The sequence below is a fragment of the Barbus barbus genome, assembly GCF_936440315.1.
Source record: "Barbus barbus genome assembly, chromosome: 46".
NCBI classification, from domain to species: domain Eukaryota; kingdom Metazoa; phylum Chordata; class Actinopteri; order Cypriniformes; family Cyprinidae; genus Barbus; species Barbus barbus.
In genome coordinates, this window is record NC_136724.1 from 13,392,732 (window position 1) to 13,413,379 (window position 20,648).

The window sequence follows — 20,648 nt, forward strand, 5'->3', positions numbered from 1 at the left end:
TAATTCCTGCCTGTTCTTCAGGACTGTTCAAATAGCATGTCGATTCTTCACGGCCTTGTAATTAGAGCAATCGATTCATCGTCTGCTTGTGATCCATTTCATTCATGGGCTGTTTTGTTTGTTTCATGTGGGAATGTTTCATGTTTCATTCTTGCTCTAAACTTTACTGTTCTCTTGGGCTGTTCACACTGCTTTGTTTATGGTCAAGAACATCCATTTTGTCATCTGGGCCGCTTTGATAGATAGCCTGGCATACAAATGTGGAGGGAAGGCAAGAATGCGAAACGGAGAACATTGCTGCTTGTGCCACATGTAGACAAACGGGCCACACAGACAAAAGAAAATATGTTTTGGAAAATCCAAGGAAGTGGCCTGGGATGGCTATAAAAGGCGTCTCTGACAGGCAGACATTGATTACTTGTCGGTGTTTTTCCTCAGCGGATTACCATAGCAGCGGGAACATCGTGAACAACGGCTGGAAGATCCACAACACAGCGAAGAACAAGTGGTTCGTCTGCATGGCGAAGACACCGGAGGAGAAGCAGGAGTGGCTGGAGGCCATTTTAAAAGAGAGAGAAAGACGAAAAAGTGAGTAGTGATGTAATAATACCTGCTGAAAAAAATAATAATTACAATACGGCTCATTAAGTTATTAATTTGAAATTTAAGGGTCAGATTTCGCTGTATGGTTTTACAATGTAATTGTAAATTTTTTGTTGTTAATATTATTAAATATTATTGTTATTATTATTATGTGTTTTCTGTTGTTGATATTATATTATATTATATATTTGTTATTTAGTGGTTGTAGTAAAAATAATGTGAATCCTAAAATTAATGTAGATTCAATATAAAGAAAAAATATATTAAATAATATCTATATAATAGCATCTTTTTCAAATTTCTTAATTTGATTCAGTGGTCAGATTTTGCTGTACAGTATTACAAGTAATTGTAATTGTAATTTGTTGTTAATTATTATCAAATAGCATTATTATAATGTATGTTTATATTATATTGTTTTATTATATTATATAAACATCTAAAACAAACTAAATATATAAACAAATTAAAATTTGTAACAATAAATATATTGACATGCTGAATCCCGAAATTAATGCAGAATCAATATAAAGAAAATATATATTAAATAATATATATCTTTATATAATGGCAATATAGTAGCATCTATTTACAAAGTCATTTTAAGGTCAGTATCGCCAATACTGATGCTGATACCTCTATTAAATTTATTTATTAAACATTATAATGTATATGTATTATAATGTATGTATAAATATGAGTGCTGTCAAATGATTAATCACGATTAATTGCATCCAAAATAATATATATATATATAAATACACACACATACAGTATATATTTTGGAAATATTTACATGCATATACATTTATATATTTATATTATTGTATTTTATATTATTTTATATTATACATAAGTATATTTAATATATAAACATAACATATTTTTCTGATATATATATATATGTATATATATATGCATGTGTTTGTATTTATATATACATAATAAATATACACAGTACACACATATATACTATGTAAACATAAACCTTTATTTTGGATGCGATTAATCACGATTAATCATTTATGTAAATATATACATATATATATATATATATATATATATATATATATAGATATATATATATATATGATTATTGCAAATATTTGTATATTATAAAAGCATATACAATAAATATAAACTTTATATATATATTAATGAATTCATATATATATATATATATATATATATATATATATATATATATATATATATATATATATATATATATATATATATATATATATATATATATATGTATGTGTGTGTGTGTGTGTACATTTATAAATATAAATGGTAACATTTACAATAAGGTTCCATTTGTTAATTATTTAACTACATTAGTTAACATAAACTAAAATATACACAGTATATACACCTACATACACTGTGCTAAATATACAGCACATACACACTTACAATCTGTGTAATTCTGGGTTCAGGCAGTGCAATCTCTTTTATTTGATTCTCCAGCATTGAGACTGGGCATGGAACAGGACACCTGGGTGATGATATCTGAGAAAGGGGAGAAGCTTTATAACCTCATGAGTAAACAGGGCCACCTCATTAAGGACCGCAAGCGCAAACTCACCACCTTCCCCAAGTGCTTCCTCGGAAGGTAGGTCAGCGAGAGCCATCTCTCTGTGCTCTGTCTGTGCTGATAATGGCTGTGATAGACTCCAGGAGAGATTACGCTAGAGGTCACGACCTGTAGTATCATGAGAGTGCGAGTGACACACTGAGAATGAGAGTGTGTAACTGTAGAAGTGACTGTAGTGAACGAAGTACATAACATTTCATGAACATCATAAATAACAGAGCAGTGCAGTAGAATGGAGTTAGAGATGGACAGCATTCGGTGTGAACAGATCTCAGGCTACTGTACATGATGAATAGATCTCAAACACTAATTCAGGATCGTTTTTATTACCCGTCCATTTCTATGCTTTTAAATCATTCCTTTTCTGTAGAGTCCATCTGTCTTTTATTTGTTCTTTCCTTTTCCTTGAGGAATTTGACTTGTGTTAAAGAAATAGCTTCTAGGTCCTTTTTTGTTTGTGTATCTTCTTCTAACAGCACTGGTTGAATGTTTTTATATCTGCTTTTTATTTAGCAGTGTAAATCTGGACTGTTTTAAATGGTACCCAGAGTTCCCTGCACCACCCAGTTTGTTTTTAAACTGTGTTCAAAAACACCACAGAGGTAACTAGCATACACTCAAAAAAAAAATAAAAATGCTGGGTTAAAAACAACCCAACTTGGGTTATGTGGCAACCCAGCACTGGGCAAATATTGGACAGAACACATGCTGGCTTATTTTGACCCAGCTGGTTGGGTTAAATGCTTTTACCCAGCATGCTGGGTTGTTTTATTTAAGTCAACTATTGTTTCACACAGTTTCTAGTCAATTTAGTCTTATTATTTAATAAACAGAAGTGTAAAGGTTCTGTTGCCACAGAAAACAATGATATTATCACAATATTACAGCTGACATATTACAATTTAAAATAACATTTTCTATTTTAATATTAAAAATTCCTCCAGTAAAAGTTACTCCAATTTTCAGTGTCACATGATCCTTCAGAAATCATTCTAATATAATGATTTGGTGCTCAAGAAACAATTAATTATTATTATCAATATTGTAAACAGTTGTGCTGCTTAATAATGTTTTAAAATGTTGTTGTTTTTTTTTTTACATTCAGGACTTTTTAGAACAGCATTTATTTGAAAGAAATCTTTAGTAACATTATACATGTACAGTCACTTTTGATTCATTTATTGTGTCCTTGCTGAATAAAATAGTACACACACACACACACACACACACACACACACACACACACACACACACACACACACACACATGTTGGTTTTTGTGGTTTATGGGGACTCTCCATAGGCGTAATGGCTTTTATACTGAACAAACTGTGTGTGCTATTGCCCTACACCTAAACTTAGCCCTCACAGGAGACTTTGTGCATTTTTAGATTTTCAAAAAAACACCATTTAGTATGTTTTTTAAGCCCTTTGAATTACGGGGACATAGGCAGTGTCCTCATAAACCACCTTCATATTGTTATACCTCTGTCATACCCATGTCATTATACAAATTTGTGTCCTCATAAACCACATAACCATGCACACACACACACACACACAGACACACACGTGTGTGTGTATATATATATATATATATACATATACATGCACCACTGTTGCATTGTTAACCCCAAATTACACTGTGCTGCAATGTTACATGAAGTTGTTTAGCATCAACCAACCAATCATAAACTACCTTAATGCTTGCCTCATTAAATATTCATGATGTGTCTTAATAATAACAGCAAATGTGAGATTTAAACCAGTGCAGATTTATCTGTCAACATTTTCATATTTAGACAAGCAGGTATTAAAACAAATCAATTATTAACCTAATAAATATGCAAATAAGAATATTAAGGTTTCACATGAAACCTTACAACCTGACTACTCAGGATTAAGAATTAAACAAGGGAAATGTGAAACAAAATAACCCAGGATTATGTTAAACTTTGGTTTAGAATATTAACTGAACATGTTTTTCTTTTTCAACGACTTAGTAACCACAAGGTAGTTTTCTGTACGAGTTATCATTGTTTTAGTAAGTTTGATCTGATAAAAATATTGACGCCTACCTTTGAAGATGTAAGTGTGAACATTTGCAGTCTGCATTACGCTGAAGCACCCAGACCAGAAAATATAAAGGAGATTGTTCCAAGATGTGTTGGATTTTTCCTGCTCTGATCTCTTTTGCTTGAAGTGTGGTTGGGAAATCCTTAGGCTGAACTCAGATTAACTCAGCTCGATTGGCAATCCAGAAGTCTCTGCAGCTGGCATTCATAATTTAAACCCTTTGAGATGTCAATTCGACAACCTCACCGTTCGCTAAAATAAGACACTCAAAATGCTGTGACACTAAACCGCAAACAAGATTTTCACTCTTTATAATGCCATTTTGGGTTGGGATTTGCCTGTTCAAAGGAGATGATAATAAAAAAAAGCCTCTTCAAAGAACAACTGCTTATAGTTGTGGCCAGATTATATTGTAAATGGATTTAGGGGCACAGCCCCCCCCCAGTGTTTCCAGATAGCACACGGACTCTATTAAGGATAGAGATCACAGACAGCAGATAATGTTCATGAGTGGGTGGTTTGTGCATCTCAGAAAGCCAGATGGACTGCAGAAACATATGACAGCAGAACCTGTGAAAATATCTCTGTCTGGGTGAGTGTGCTGAAACACTGCGGTAATCTGGCCACCGGTTTGTGTTACTATTTTATCATTTGATTCACAGCCAGCAGTATTTTTGATCAGTCTCATCTCTGTTTGCTTTATGGATCTTTATGATTTAGCTATTTTAATTCTGCTCTGCTTTAATATTGTTCTCTCCTTGCAATAAGTGTCTCTCTCTCTTGGCTTTATGTGCTAAATTTGCATGTTAAACTCTGAGTATTGAATTTGCCACAAAGGTTAGCTCTTAATTAACAACCAGATTTAATTAAAACACTTGCTTTTAGAATATTATTCACAAAATAAACTCCATTTTTAAGAACAAGCTGCTCAAATAAATTATGTATTTTTTGTTCTCACTCAGGATTAGCATATAGGATTTGGCAGATTATCCACATTATATCCAGATTATACACAGTAACTGCACGTAACAAGAGGGTAACAAGGCTTCACCTTAGATTACAGCCCACGGATGTTACACTTACACAGTAACTACACGTAACAAGAGGGTAACAAGGCTTCACCTTAGATTACAGCCCGCGGATGTTACACTTACACAGTAACTACACGTAACAAGAGGGTAACAAGGCTTCACCTTAGATTACAGCCCACGGATGTTACACTTAAACAGTAACTACACGTAACAAGAGGGTAACAAGTCTTCACTTTAGATTACAGCCCACGGATGTTACACTTACACAGTAACTACACGTAACAAGAGGGTAACAAGGCTTCACCTTAGATTACAGCCCGCGGATGTTACACTTACACAGTAACTACACGTAACAAGAGGGTAACAAGGCTTCACCTTAGATTACAGCCCACGGATGTTACACTTACACAGTAACTACACGTAACAAGAGGGTAACAAGGCTTCACCTTAGATTACAGCCCGCGGATGTTACACTTACACAGTAACTACACGTAACAAGAGGGTAACAAGTCTTCACTTTAGATTACAGCCCGCGGATGTTACACTTACACAGTAACTACATGTAACAAGAGGGTAACAAGGGATCACTTTAAATTACAGCCCGCGGATGTTACACTTACACAATAACTACATGTAACAAGAGGGTAACAAGGGATCACTTTAAATTACAGCCCACGAATGTTACACTTACACAATAACTACACGTAACAAGGGTGTATGTTTGCACAGTAGTTAAGAAAAAGGTTGTAGTACATTTTATTCTACTGGCCTCAACCCACATGCGGAAGCCCAAAGTGCTCCAACAGCACTACAGCTATCAAAAAACATAAATTATGCAGTAATTATACGTGTTGTGTATTATGCTGTTATTTATCCTGGGAGGAGCTGGAAACAGGTAATCTACTTTTCCACTGTATTGCACCTCAACAGTTCAATGCTGGTGACCTGCCTCGCTGCTGAGATTACCATAAGCAATACTCTTTCATCAGGTAAATTTTCATATGGGAATTTCTAAACCAAATCATATCAGAAGCTCATCACATAATTACCCCATACTTTCAGCTGAGTTCAGTAATCTCCATGACCCCACATAAATAACACTAGTAAATAATATAGCTATTCTTTAGTAAACTGTGGTAAAATTTATAAAGACTATGGTGGTTTTTAACTTCACTATAATTACTAAATTATACTATAGTATACTACAGTTTACTATTTGTATCAATGTCATGTAAGATATATATGTTGTAATAATACAATAGGCTACCCAGTACGTAGTATAAAAATATGTTGCATCATATATTTTGTGTTATTACAATAAGGTAATTTGTTCTAAATCATAATATTGTTGCCTAACACAGTAGGATATAAATACCTCGTAATCCTAGAATAGTTACACCTTGCTTATGAAATACTAACCGTGTAAATACTTTAAATAATTTTCCAAGTCATTACCCCCTTATTCCCCAATTGTTTCCGTTTACCTACATGTACGTTCAGCTTTAAATTATGCTCACGCGGAAAGTTGCGGACTCTGCATACACGTAATTTCAGAATAGGTACCCTTTAGTTATAAAATACTTACAGTATAAATGCTTTATAATTCCGCAGGTTATTACCCCCTTATTCCCCAAACGTTGCATATTGTTCCCTTATACCTATGAGTAGGTACTGTGGAGGTACTCTATAGTTACAAATAGGTACGCTATAAATTCTGTTTAATTACGCGGTACATTGCGGGTTGTAATCTAAAGCATTACCAAATTATTTTCTGTGTTTGTAAGAACTCATATCTGTATTATATTGCATGTTATATTGCACTCTCATTAACAATGAGCTCTAACCAGATTCACTTGTTTTTCATGGATTCATCTAACCAAAATTGTCATCTCATGGTAATTCGAGAAATCCCATGTATAATGATAATGAGAACTTTTCTTTTTATTAATTGTTTTTTTTTTCTGTAGCATATTTCAATATGAGTGTTTAACTATCTTTTATGTTGTATTCATTTTGTTCACTGTCATTTTCTCTTTCTGTTTCTTTCTCTCCATATCATTCATTATCTGAACATAAATGGTTGTAATTTATGAACATTTTGGAATACAGACCTAAGGTTGGTCTCTTTTTAGACAAATTCTATATCCTAAAACATCAGAGGTCTGCTGGAGTCTGAGATGTTTCTCATGCTGTATCACCATCGGTTTCCATAAACTCTGGGAAGAGCCGCAGGATTACACTGGTGGAGCTTGGCATGTTCCTTTTGGTTTTGCGGAGAGGTGGATGGGAAAGAGAGGCAGGGAGAGAGTGGAATCAGATATCCTCCACTGAGACAGTGACTTTACCCAGCAAAATTACTCAATTATACAGGGCAGTCAGTTTAGCTTTATTGGGAGAAAAAGACTGATTTAAGAAACCAGAGAAAGATTGAAAAAGAGTAGGAGAGAAATAGAAAAGGAGTAAATCTTTTTTTTTTTTATATTCTAATCTCTGCATTGTTAAGGGGATCAATGAATGGATTGATAGATAGATGGATGGATAGATGGCTGGATGGATCGATAGATGGGTAGATGCTGGATGAGTAGAAAGAAAGAAAGGAAAAGTGACCAGACTTAAACTCCACCTCACTGCACAAAAAGACTATTAATTATCGAGCTCGTCTCTGTGGTGTGATCACTCATTTTTAATGGATTTTGTTGACAGTCATTCATATAATTTATGGGTTCCTATTTGTTTGTCCTCACATTATTTATATGTCCTTCATCTCTCTTTTCTTAGTGAGTTTGTGTCTTGGTTGATGGAGATCGGAGAGACCAATAACCCTGAGGAGGGGGTTCATTTGGGCCAGGCTCTCCTGGAAAACGGCATCATTCACCACGGTTAGTAATATTTCCACTCTATTGATCTTTTACTAACATATTCTGACTTTCTGTGTGTTAGTACTGGTTGAAATATTTACAGGAACTATATTGTATAACTGGGTTTGTGAACTAATAATTATTTAATAATTATTAAGTTATAAAGACGTTAAATTGAAAGTAATAAAAAAGTAATCATAATAAAACATTTACTATAAAAGAGAACTTCAAAACTACATTCTTTAAATGATCATCTTTTAGAGGAAAGGTCATACAGGTTTGAAATGACATGAGAGTGAATAAAGTATAACTGAAACTTATTTTCTTTTGCCTTAGTTATAATAATACTGTATGAATTAGAGGGATAGATAAGAGTCAGTTAGCAAATTATAAAATACAATACAGACAAAACTTTTAAAACATATGCAAATCTTATAAATATGAAAAAAGGCAATACACCGTATTCAACTAAAGGCGGTTTTCCATCAGTCAAAACCAGTAGATAGACATTTATTTCATGTCTGCTTAGCTCAAATAATCAGTTGAATTTTCATCAACGCCATTTGTGCATTATTAATATATTAAAGGTATAGTCCACCCAAAAATGAAATTCTGTCATTATTTACTTCACCTCATGTCTTTCCAAACTTGTATGTATAAGCAACACAAAAGAAGAATGTTGGTAACCAAACAGTTTTGGGTCCCCTTGACTTCTATTGTGTTTTTTTATTTTTTGTCCGTATGGAAAAGCATTTGGTGACCAGCAATCTTCAAAATATATTTGTATGTATTCCATAGAAAAAAAAGTCATGCAAGTTTGGAACGACATGAGGGGAAGTAAATGATGACAGAATTTCCATTTTAGGGTGAACTATCCATTTAATGTAGATGGCTGATTAGACAAATAGCTCTCTTAATATTTCAAGAGCCCTGGCATCATTGTTCTCAAGCCCTGAGGAATTCTGGGAGTGTCCAAGAGCAGATGGCTTTTTATAACTTTGTCTATGTTTATATAAAGTGTTACAAATATTCATCCCTTCACACCCTGCTGTTTGTTTAATACTGAGGGAAATGGCTGGTCCTCTGTCTGCTATTTCTTTTGTCGTTTGTTTGGGCGGTGGGGTCCAGTTCTGCTTAATGCATGCTCACCGTATGGACTAGATTTTTCCCTAAAGGAGACTGACTGGCTTTGAGCCAGGACTTCATGCTAAATCACTTTTCACTTCACCGCTTCCTAACAGGGAGAAATAAATTTGAGCATTAGAGCCCTCTGTCCACTCGCTCGCATTTACAGCTTTGGTGAGAAAGATCTTTAAGCCTCTGCTGAGTGTTCGCTGAGGAGGATGAATTAATTTGGCAGAAACAGCAGGATTACTTTTCATAAGCATGTTAGTGTTACTTGCATTTGTGCTTACATGGAGTTGAAAGCCTCCGAATTCCATTGAAATATTCTGAAGGTCCTTAAAAGTGTTTGTAGCCTTTTGTGTCATTGTAAAACTTTTTAATACCAACAAAGATATTCAATCAGCCTCACTGTATAGTATTTCTGTTGCCTTGCAGATGTAAAATGAATCCAAATAGAGTATAAGCCATGTGTTTTAAGTCTTTTTACATTAGTTTTAATGTTGTATTTATTTGAAATAGAATTATGAACAATTACTTTTACCTTTGGCAAATATGTTTAAAATTCCACTCTTTATAAAAGCTGTTTGATTCTTCATAAAGTGGGCTGCCACATCATTTTGAGATCACATGACCAGCTGCATCTACTGTATGCTTCTTCTGCATAGCTCCCCTGTAATTGGACAACTTTAATAGTGGAATAAATTACAGCTCGAAATAATTACTATTTTAAATAAAAATTTATTTGGAAATTATGTGAATGCATTTTGCTCTAGCTTTAATTTAATCTCCACACTCTTAAACTTATTTCAGTCACAGACAAGCATCAGTTTAAGCCGGAGCCGGTGCTTTATAGGTTCCGCTATGATGACGGCACATACCACCCTCGCAGCGACATGCAGGATGTCATCTCCAAGGTAACTCAAATGGCCGCTTTCTCTCTGTCACTTTCTGCCCTTTGGAAAAGTTTGGCATACAATAACAAATGTCCTTCTTCCCCTCAGGGTGTGAGGCTGTTCTGCAGACTCCATAGTTTATTCACACCGGTGATCAGGTAAGGGGCCAGTAGCTTAGTTCCACCTCATTACAGCTGTCTCTAGTCACACCAGCTCTGCCAGGTGCATTCGCACCCCCGATGCTTCTGCTTCCGCTCTAAAGATAGCACCTATAGGAAAAAAAAATAGAGGCTGATTAGTGATAAAATAAAATCAGTTTTCATCCATAATTACTTCAGTTATTTATACTTTTAGATTTTATGTATGTTTAAGCTCATAACAAGATAATTTTGTAGCCGTTGTCTTATTTTTAGTTCAAAGAGTTGAACACAATGTTGTACCATGCTCCTATGTGAGTAATCAGTGTGGAAGCCTTAAATGTGAAACAGGTGCATTCCGAGATTTTGGCAGCTGACAGACCACAGGACATTAAATTCTGCATGCAAACACAAAGCTAATGGACTCGTTTTCACGTTTTCTTGTTTGGATGATCAGATGTATCCATTTTCCAATTTTCTGCTAAATTCTACAATAGTTGTTGAAGGTCTGTTGGGTTGTACTACAAATATGCAATCCCATAAATGCATCCTTAAGAGTTGCAAGCTATTTTCTGCAAGGTAAATTGCATAAAAAAGTCTTTGTCAAAGCAAATAATGTTTATTTTTGTGTGGGAACCTAAATGCATTTCTAAAGGTTTTTTAAACTGTAAGGCTGGATTTATGACATATAAAGTACATAGATTGTGTGCAGTGAGAATGTGTTTGAGCTGCAGAATTGCACTATGATTTTCTTTTAGGTTTCATCTGTGTGTGTGCGTATATATATATATATATATATATATATATATATAAATCAGAAATGTTATTTGGTTATTTGGTTAGTGCACTAATTCTAATAGTAAATGCAATTTTTTAAATATTTTTTAATTTATTCTAATTTGATTTTTTATTCTAATACTGCAAATAAAGATAGACAATGCGAAACAAAGGAAATGTAAAATATTACTATATGCAGTTATAAAATATTTTAATATATTTAATTTGAAATTATTACATTTAATTTTGAGCAGAAAATTCTGAAATTTAAATATAATATATAAATATAATTTAAATAATATATAAATTCTGAATTCAAAATTAGATTTCACTAGAAACCCCACTACATTGTTATGTGTGTATAGCCCTATCCCGAAAGTAATTGTATGCAAAGAGAATGTAAGGTAATTTCAGTATTTACAGGGGCTAGTAATTTTATTGCCATCTGAATCCAGAAGATCAGTGTTTTTCTCCCACAACATGAATAAAAATTCCTGGCCGAATAACCTACTGTTTTGTTTTTTTGACAAACACCATGTAGAAATTTAATTGCCATCCAAATCCACATGTCTAAGTTTACAAGGAGGGATCAATTAAAAATTTATTTGTGTTGTGCTTTGCGGTAATGTGCACACATTTTAAATATGAACACTTTTGTTACTGAAATGCTGAAAACTTTTACAATAATTCTATGATGTCAAGTTTTGAAATGGGCCATTATTATGGGGCGCAGTGCATTTTTGCATGACTGATCATTTTACTACTCAAACAAGTAGCCAGGTCAAAGTTCTCCTTATATAAATAAGAGTTAACATGTCCACATTTTTAAAAAAGACATCAAGCATTTTGAGACAGGAAATTTAAACCATAGCATGTCAATTTTCCTATTTTTATACATGATGTTAAAGTAATTAAAATAGGAAAAATATATTATTTTTCTATAATTAAATGAAGTAAGATTTATTAGTTGTCCAAGCAGTAACAGACGTTTTGTTTACAGCTGACAATCATGGAGACTGGCCACATGAGCAACATTTTCCTTGGTTCATAGGAACTCGCTCCTCCACCGTGAACAAATCGCCATCCGAATGCATGAGTTTTATCATGAAGACGCCATGCAAATTTATTTCACTGACATCCCCTTGAGAAACAATTACCATCCAAGTAGGGCTTAAGAATGCATATATTCTCACATTTCTGTACCCTGTACTGAGGATCCCTTCCTTGCAAAGCTATAATTGGAGAATCCAGTTCTAGTTTAATTATCTGGTATTTCCTGCTGGTTGGAGGGGCTTTGGAGGGGCTTCACACCCCCGCCTTACCCACATTAAAAAAAACCTCCAGCTTCTGCGCCCCGTCCAGGATGAATAACATTCCTGACATACTTTATAACAGTGAGAAGTAGAACAAAAAGAAAGTAAATATCTAAGAGTGTTTAGAAATGACCAAATGGTCAAAATCAGGAGTCTGAGGAGGATTTGAAAGGTTTGGTTGACTTTGCACACACTTGTCCTACAGATTGCAGTGCTCTTGTGCCAGGCATATGACTGCCTGTGGTAACGCTGTTTACCCTCATTTGTCACGCTGACAGTTCTGGGTACAGCTACAGAGGAAAGGGCTGGCTCCATGTCTGTAGCGGTTAAATCATGGCAAGGCCTGTCCAGACTCACACTTCTGGTCTGTGATTAAAACAAATCCTTATATAATCGAACAGAAACCGTCACACACACTTGAGGTGCATGTCGAGAGAGGAGTCCTTTGATAGAAAAGGCACATTTCCTGTCATCTGGAGGTGTTTGGTTGTGTAAAAATGGAATGGGGATGTTTCTCTTTCGAATTCTCTGAATTGCGAACAGCTAAGATTGGAGTTGAGTGTGTGTGAGTTGCAGGGTGTGGGCCCTTGCTTAGCCCTCTGACCTAGCACAGTGAGCGTCCCCCAAGAGACCCTTGGCTTCATGGGAAAATCTTTGCTCCATTTCATTTCCCCTGGTCTGGAAGCAGCCGCAAAGCATCCATTTGACCCATTCCAGGCCCTGGAGCTGGAAAATCTTAAATACACAACACCAGTGGCTCGACACTTAAGAAACAGCGTGAAATACAATGCAGTGGCCAAAGAAACCAGTAGCCCCTCACTACAGAACAAAGATCCAGGGGGCAGGGTTGGATCCACATCTAGGGGGTGGAGATGGTAGGTTTAGGGGTAGGGATGGGTCGGTTTAGGGATCAGGAGGTGGAGACGGGTAGGTTTAGGTATATAAGGTGGGAGGAGTTGGATCTAGATCCAACTACGCCCCCTGGATCTTGTGTTCTACAGTGAGGACCATCTCAAAGAAACCCATCTGAATGTTTATGGCTGAAGCAATGTGTTCTGCTGGTATACTGAATTCACTTTTCCAGAATGGTTTAATTGCATAAACCTGTCATTTGCACACTGTCAGAGTGCTAATCCAACCATGTTTAAAGTTATATTTTTTCCATTCTGTCATATCTTCACACATCCCAAAAGTGACAACCAGGATGTTCTGTTTAAAGCCCGGTACACACCAAGCTGACGGTCGGCCGTCAGGCAGTGTTTGTTCGTCGGCCGACGAAGTTTTCTCAGTGTGTTCTGTGCTGTCGGCTGAAGTTGGTCCTCGTCGGCTTGTTTTCGGCCGATTCGACATGTTGAATCGGCGTCGGAGCTCGTCAGTCAGTCGGGCCATGTGATCATTCTGATTGGCTGTTCAGCTGCCGAACCAGTGTGCGAGAAAAAAACCCTACTTGGCCATCGGGTGTCGAGCGTCGACTTGGTGTATCAGGGCAACTTTGGACCAAGACGCTGCCGACGTCGGCCGACCCCGCAGTCTGCTTTCATCGCCACTAGTTCGTTGGCGTCAGCTTGGTGTGTACCGGGCTTAACAAAGAAATGATTGATTCAATGGATTTAGATGGTAACAAGTGTCTTTTTGTGTGATTTGAATCATTAACTAAAAAAATAAGTAGCTCACGACTGAAAAAAAAAAAAAGAAGAAAAAAAAAGATTTGGTCAGTTTCATTTACTGGTTTGTTCATGGATTTCTTCATTGATTCATTCAGTGGCTTTAGGTGGTGACAAGTGTTTTTTTGTGTGTTTGGAGTGAGCCATCAAATCATCAACTCAATGATTCATTATAAATAACAGTCATTCATGTATTCATTCACTCACTGATTTGTTCATGTATTCATTCACTGATTCATTCAGTGGTTTTAGGTGGTGACAAGTGTCTTTTGGTTTTTGATTTGTTTATTGATTTGTGATTTGTTCATTTTGGTTTGTTTAATAGCTTTAGGTGGCATCAAGTGTTTTTTGAGTGAAACAATGAATCATTAACTTGATTCATTAAAAATAAGATATTAACGACTGAAAAAAAGATTTGTTCTGATTCATTCACAGATTCCTTCACTGGTTTATTCAGTGGCTTTATATGATGACAAGTACCTTTTTTAAATGAGACATTAACTCAATGATTTATTAAAAATCACATTTACCAAAAAAAAAAAAGAAAAGACAACTGTTGTCCACAGCTTAAAAAAGCAATCACGCAAAGAGAGAAACTCTGGTAAATGATTAAAGCATTGAAGTGAGTTTACTTTTATCGTGTAAATGGCAATTTGCACATTGTCAGCATGCTAATCAAAGCACCACTGCTATAAATATAAAAACTAGAAAAAAATTTAAGAAAAAACTGACTGGTTAATAGTTGGCCATCGTGATTCTTTGACATCTTCTCTCACTGAACATCTCAACTCACTTTGCATTGATAAAAAAGTCAGCTTTTAGCTTTCCAGATCAACTTTGTGTCATTTAGTGTGGTCAGCAAGAGCAAAATATGTGCAGAGTATCATTGTTCGGTCAAACATTACGAGCCCTGTGCAACCCAAAAGGAAATTCAAGGTAAAGAACTTGTTTTGGCCTCAAAAAATTAAGAGGAAAGGGTTGTTGTGATGTAAAAGCCCAGAACAGTGCTCTCAAGAGCTTTTCAGACAGATGCAAGTCAGGGCAAAGGTTAACGTTTTGCTTGAAATGTGTCTCTTGAGGCTACTGTACTACTGTTCAAGTCAAATGTTCCTTGTTGTCCTAACAGGGATAAAGATTATCATCTGCGAACATATAAATCGGTGGTGATGGCCAACAAGCTGATAGACTGGCTGATAGCACAGGTAAGTTTTGAGTCTGATTGTTCTGTATTATGATACTGCTTTATATACAGATTGGAAACACATTGACCTCCATAGGAAATGAGACAAGAGGAAAGAATGGAGCAAAAGTGGTAGTTATTTCCTAAACAGGCCGGATAATCTCAAATATGCTGAGGCGGAAGAGAACTGTAACAATAAACCACCGTCTAGCCGCATAGTCTAATTCTGTCTACTTAAAAACAGACTAGTCATCATGAGAATACAGATTTTGATTACATTTGAAGTGTGGTTTGGATATTTAGAGGCAACTTTCACAGTCAATGAGTGTTCAATAAGATGATATATTGTGTTTGACTATTAAATTATTACCAGGTGGTCAAGTGACCCTTTAGAGTTGTCACTCTGTGGTGATCGGACCGCAGTGGTGTTTGTGTGAATTAAATGTGGTTTTCTGTAGCTCAAAGGAGGGTGTGTGACATTTTGACCGCTTGTAAGCAGACAAAGAGAGTGGCACTTGTCTCTTTCTCTTATGAAGGGTGACTGCCGAAGCAGAGAAGAGGCGTTGATCTTGGGGGTGGAGCTGTGTGACAATGGATTCATGCATCATGGTATGATATTTGCTGTTTATATCATTGTTTCACTGTTTTTTTTATTTCCTCTCTTTGTTTCTGTGTGTCTGCCTGATTTCTTTTGGTCTCTTTGACACTGTATCTCTGTCAAAGTTGTCTTTTTGTGTATGTGTCATATGTTAACTCATCCCAAAAGTGTCAACCGGGATGTTTTAAGCATAAATCAAAGAAACTCTTGTGAGGTTTGTACTTTAAAACAACAGCTACAATGTCAAAAATACAATTTGCCTATGGGAAAAGGGAAATAAACTTGAAATAAACTAAAATTTGTTTTATTAGGAGTGATTTTAATCTCAGTCACTTTTTTTTTTTTGCGTCCGTTCACCCAAAAGATTTGTTTACTGATTTAGATTAATTCAGTGATTTATTCACTGACTAGTTTTATGGCATTAGGGATTGATAAGTATTTGTTTGTGTATGTTTTGAGTGAGTCATTGAATAATTAACTCAGCATTTTAAAATAACAGTTGTTCATTACTCTAAAAAAGCAATCACATAAAAGAAGATATTTCAGTGAACAATTTGTTCACCAAAAGTACTTGTAATAAATCATATTTTTAATGATTTGTTCATGGATCCATTCATTCCCTAGTAAAAAGTCATATATTTAAAATACATTTATTTCATACTAAGTATAATTCAAATCTGTTATCATATTTACTGACATATCACTTGAGACTTTCTCACTCGAGAAATACAACTTTTTTTGAAATACTACTTGTACACAATGCACATTTCTTAAATTTAAGCCTAAAATGTGTTTTGATGTCACTATTGATGAGGATTGTATGATCTTTAAATAATATCGGTCTTTAAATGCAAGATATTTAAAGTGTGCCTGAAGTATACTTGCAATAGTTCCACTTTAGCACAATAAAATATATTTCAGTATATTTGTTGAAGTGCTGAAGTCCTTTATCTGGATAAATTTGTTGAAGTGCTGAAGTCCTTTATCCTTTATTTGTTCACTGATTCACTTTTTGATTTGTTCAATGTGTTGTGACAAGCGTCTTATTGTGTTATACATATATATATATATGTGTGTGTGTGTGTGTGTGTGTGTGTGTGAAAAAGAAACTGAAGTGAAATTTAACTAGTAGTTGATAGTTGATATTATTTAATAATATAATATAATTTTAAGGATTTTATATATATATATACACACACACACACACACACACACACATATATATATTACACACACACGCACACACACACACACACACACACAGTATATATATATATATATATATATAGTTTTAATTTAATTTAAACAGAGTTTAGCATGTGACTTTCAATTTCCCAAAAGTATTGCATGTCAACTATGCAATATTTGACTTTCTTACATCATTACGCATAAGATATTAGTTCTTTTAAAACACCTTGCTTTTATCTTTTCGCAGTTTTGGAAAAAAGCGAATTTAAGGACGAGCCTCTTCTGTTTCGCTTCTTTGCCGACGAGGAGATGGAGGGTTCAAACACCAAACACAAGCCCATAAAGCACGATCTAAAAATAGTGGAGAATGTCATCGCCAAGTTGCTGCTGGTGAGAGATGTCGTCTGTAATCGCCTACAGCTGATGCCACTTACAATAGCGCACGATGGCGTGAGCCCATGTGCTTTTCATTCACTCACATGGGGCTTTTCTGCTTCGGCACGTACGGGGGGTCTGAACTCGGGCCAGCTCTGACTCTAGAGTCATCACCAGTAATTATGCTTGACTGTTTCTAAACCAGCCTCTCATTACACTTAAACATGCAATCAACTGGTTTGACAGTTTTGGCTCATGAGAGACTGAAATTCACATTCTAGGAGCAGCTCCAAAACATGAATTGTAATAAAATGTCACTGTATGACAAAGCCAAAGCTACTAAGTCATGATAACTGTGAAATGTGTACTCTGATTTCAGATAAAGCCAAGTGAAGGAGGCTATGGCTTCACGCTAGAAGACCGAAACAGAGTGCCCATCGTCAAATCAGTGGAGAAAGGTTCCCATGCGGAGGTGCGTGTGATACCTTTGTGTAGGTGATTTAGAAAAACAGAAATACTATTTTACTTGAGGTCTTTACTTAAGGTCACTCTTCTGCTTCAAGACCCAGATTTTATTTTGGATATCAAGTGGTGACTTGAGTTCTTGTTCAATATTTTTATCATACAAAAGTAAAAGTGACACTTTTGTAAAAAAAATAAAATAAAAAAAATTGTAATTAAACTTAATTTGGAGTACTACTTGTCCACAATGCACATTTCTTAATATTAAGCCTAAAATGAGTTTTTAATGTCACTATTAATGAGAATTGTGTGATCTTTGAATAATATGGTCTTTAAATGCAAAGTACCTGAAGTGTACTTGCAATAATTCCACTTTAGCACAATCAAATGTGACCCTGGACCACAAAACCAGTCATAAGGGTCAGTTTTTTTAAATTGAGATTTAGACATCATCTGAAAGCGGAATAACAAAGCTTTCCATTGATGTATGGGTAGGATAGGACTATATTTGACGAGATACAACAATTAAAAAATCTGGAATCTGAGGGTGAAAAAAAATCTAAATATTGAGAAAATTGCCTTTAAAGTTGTCCAAATTAAGTCCTTAGCAATGCATATTACTAATCAAAAATTAAGTTCTGGTATATTTATATATATTTGTGGCAGGAAATATTAATAATTTTGACCCATTGTTGGCTATTGCTACAAATATACCCGTGCAACTTATGACTGGTTTTGTGGTCCAGGGTCACATACTTCAGTATATCTTTTGTTGGACTTCAGCACTACTTCTACACAATTAAAGTGCATTAAGTACAAAATTAGTTGTTCCAGTTTAGCAGACGTTAAGTATACCAGTTTAGTATGCCAAAAGTACAATTGCAAGGTATTTTATTAAGTACATAAATCAATTTTTCATTAGGGTAGATTTTGTGGTTATTTAAATTTTGTTAATTTTAATAAATTGGCTTCTCCAATGTATTTCCTACCATAGCAAAATTAGAAAAAAAAAAAAAGGTGAGGGGTTTTAATAAGAATTTACACACCTGTTGTCAAGCTCATCTTTTAGTTTGCTTGTGCTCGATTAGACCAATTAGGCATTTAAAGATCAATTGAATCCCTAAACCTTGATAATTAACAATTAGCACTCTCTATTGTGGTAATGAACATTTTGATGTTTGCGGTTGTGGGCTTATAACACAAACAAACCTCAAATCAGGACAGTCTTGAGGTTCCCTTTTAGTGCTTTAATATGTTCGATCTGTTAGATCAAACCCTGGTAAATGTGGTCAAGTGAACTGGCTCGGTTCTGACGTAGAGAGAGTAATGCTACCCAGACCTGAAGTAACTTGTGCGTCACAGTACGGGGCTCCACGCTGCATTGCATGTGGATCTGTTTCCAATGAGGAGCAGAGTGAAAAAGGCAATAAAATCCAGCTGTGCACTACATAGATGAAGAGCTGTCTTGTAAAAATAGCAAAATGGACTTTCGTGTTTGTAACTGAAAAAAGACAGCGACCAAGACAGAGAGGATAAGGTAAAGAGCTATAATAAAAAGAGAAAAGTGAATGAAAAAGGGAAAGAGAAAACAACAGAATAAGGAAAAGCTGCTCAAGCGTTTTTCTCAGTGTAGAGGAAAATCATGAGTCGGAAACGGAGGACTGTGCATTTTATTATAAGAGAAGAATGGTTATATTTATAGCTGTCAAGAGACATGTCCAATCCATACAGTGAAGCACAGAGTGAATGAATTACATCCACTTGAGAGCTCAGAGCAGATGAAAGGATTGAACCCTGCACCTGTGAAAATGAAATTTATCTATGCTTTCAGCCATCCATTCATGCACATACATACTGTACATGAGATATATACATTAACCTCAAAATAGTTATTTCCCCTCAAGTATGCACAGAAAAATGAACAAACAATTATCCAATGTGACAAACTATTTTTTATTTTTTATACTATCTATACAATTTTTATATAGCTAAGTTTGAAGTTGGTAGGATTTATTGATTTATTGATCACCTAGGCTGCATTTATAAAATACATTTATAAAATACAGTAAATAATCAGGGATATGGTGAAATATTTTTACAATTTAAAATAACACTTTTTTGGAGCAACTGTGTATCTAGGTTGAGAGGTTATTTGATATTCCTGTGTGTCTTTTGTGCAGATGGCTGGTCTGGAAGTGGGGAAAAAGATATTTGCTATTAATGGGGACCTGGTCTTCTTGAGACCTTTCCAGGAAGTGGAAAACTTCCTAAAGCAGTGCTTCCACAGCAAAGGTCCTCTCAGAGTACTGGTCAGCACCAAACCCAGAGAGTGAGTGGAAAACTTCTCGTCTCCTGTGATCTAAAGAATTCATAACACCATACAGACTGTCTATAAAGCCTTATATCAATTAAATAAAGAAACCTGCCAGATAAACATCCTTTTATTGATGAATATCAGCTTGATATTTAACTGCAGCTCAGAATGCACAACACACTTGGAGCAACGGCCGGAATATGTGCTGTGTTTGGCGACCAAATTGATGTCTGTGTGTCTATCTGCTCCACAGGACTGTGAAGATCCCAGACTCCGCAGATGGACTGGGCTTTCAGATCCGGGGGTTCGGGCCATCTGTGGTGCATGCGGTTGGCAGAGGTAAGAGCGAAAAACTAGGCTGGGCTAAAGGAAGTTACTTGTGCCCTTTATATCCTACTGTGATTTTGAACCTCAGCTGCATCACAGCTGGAGCTGTAGGTACATGACTTGACTTG

The 20,648-nt window shown here is 35.4% G+C and overlaps 1 protein-coding gene across 1 annotated transcript in view; it reads left to right on the forward strand.

Annotated features, from left to right (window-relative positions):
* Window positions 1–20,648, forward strand: part of LOC306865056 (phosphatidylinositol 3,4,5-trisphosphate-dependent Rac exchanger 2 protein-like) — a 137,721-nt gene that overhangs the window by 33,446 nt on the left and 83,627 nt on the right. The window contains exons 9-19 of the mRNA XM_079409408.1: window positions 439–588; window positions 2,077–2,221; window positions 8,088–8,188; window positions 10,103–10,206; window positions 10,294–10,343; window positions 15,203–15,278; window positions 15,793–15,865; window positions 17,290–17,432; window positions 17,797–17,889; window positions 20,060–20,208; window positions 20,447–20,532. Of these exons, the coding sequence (XP_079265534.1) occupies window positions 439–588; window positions 2,077–2,221; window positions 8,088–8,188; window positions 10,103–10,206; window positions 10,294–10,343; window positions 15,203–15,278; window positions 15,793–15,865; window positions 17,290–17,432; window positions 17,797–17,889; window positions 20,060–20,208; window positions 20,447–20,532 (1,170 nt within the window). The remainder of the gene's footprint in view (window positions 1–438; window positions 589–2,076; window positions 2,222–8,087; window positions 8,189–10,102; window positions 10,207–10,293; window positions 10,344–15,202; window positions 15,279–15,792; window positions 15,866–17,289; window positions 17,433–17,796; window positions 17,890–20,059; window positions 20,209–20,446; window positions 20,533–20,648) is intronic.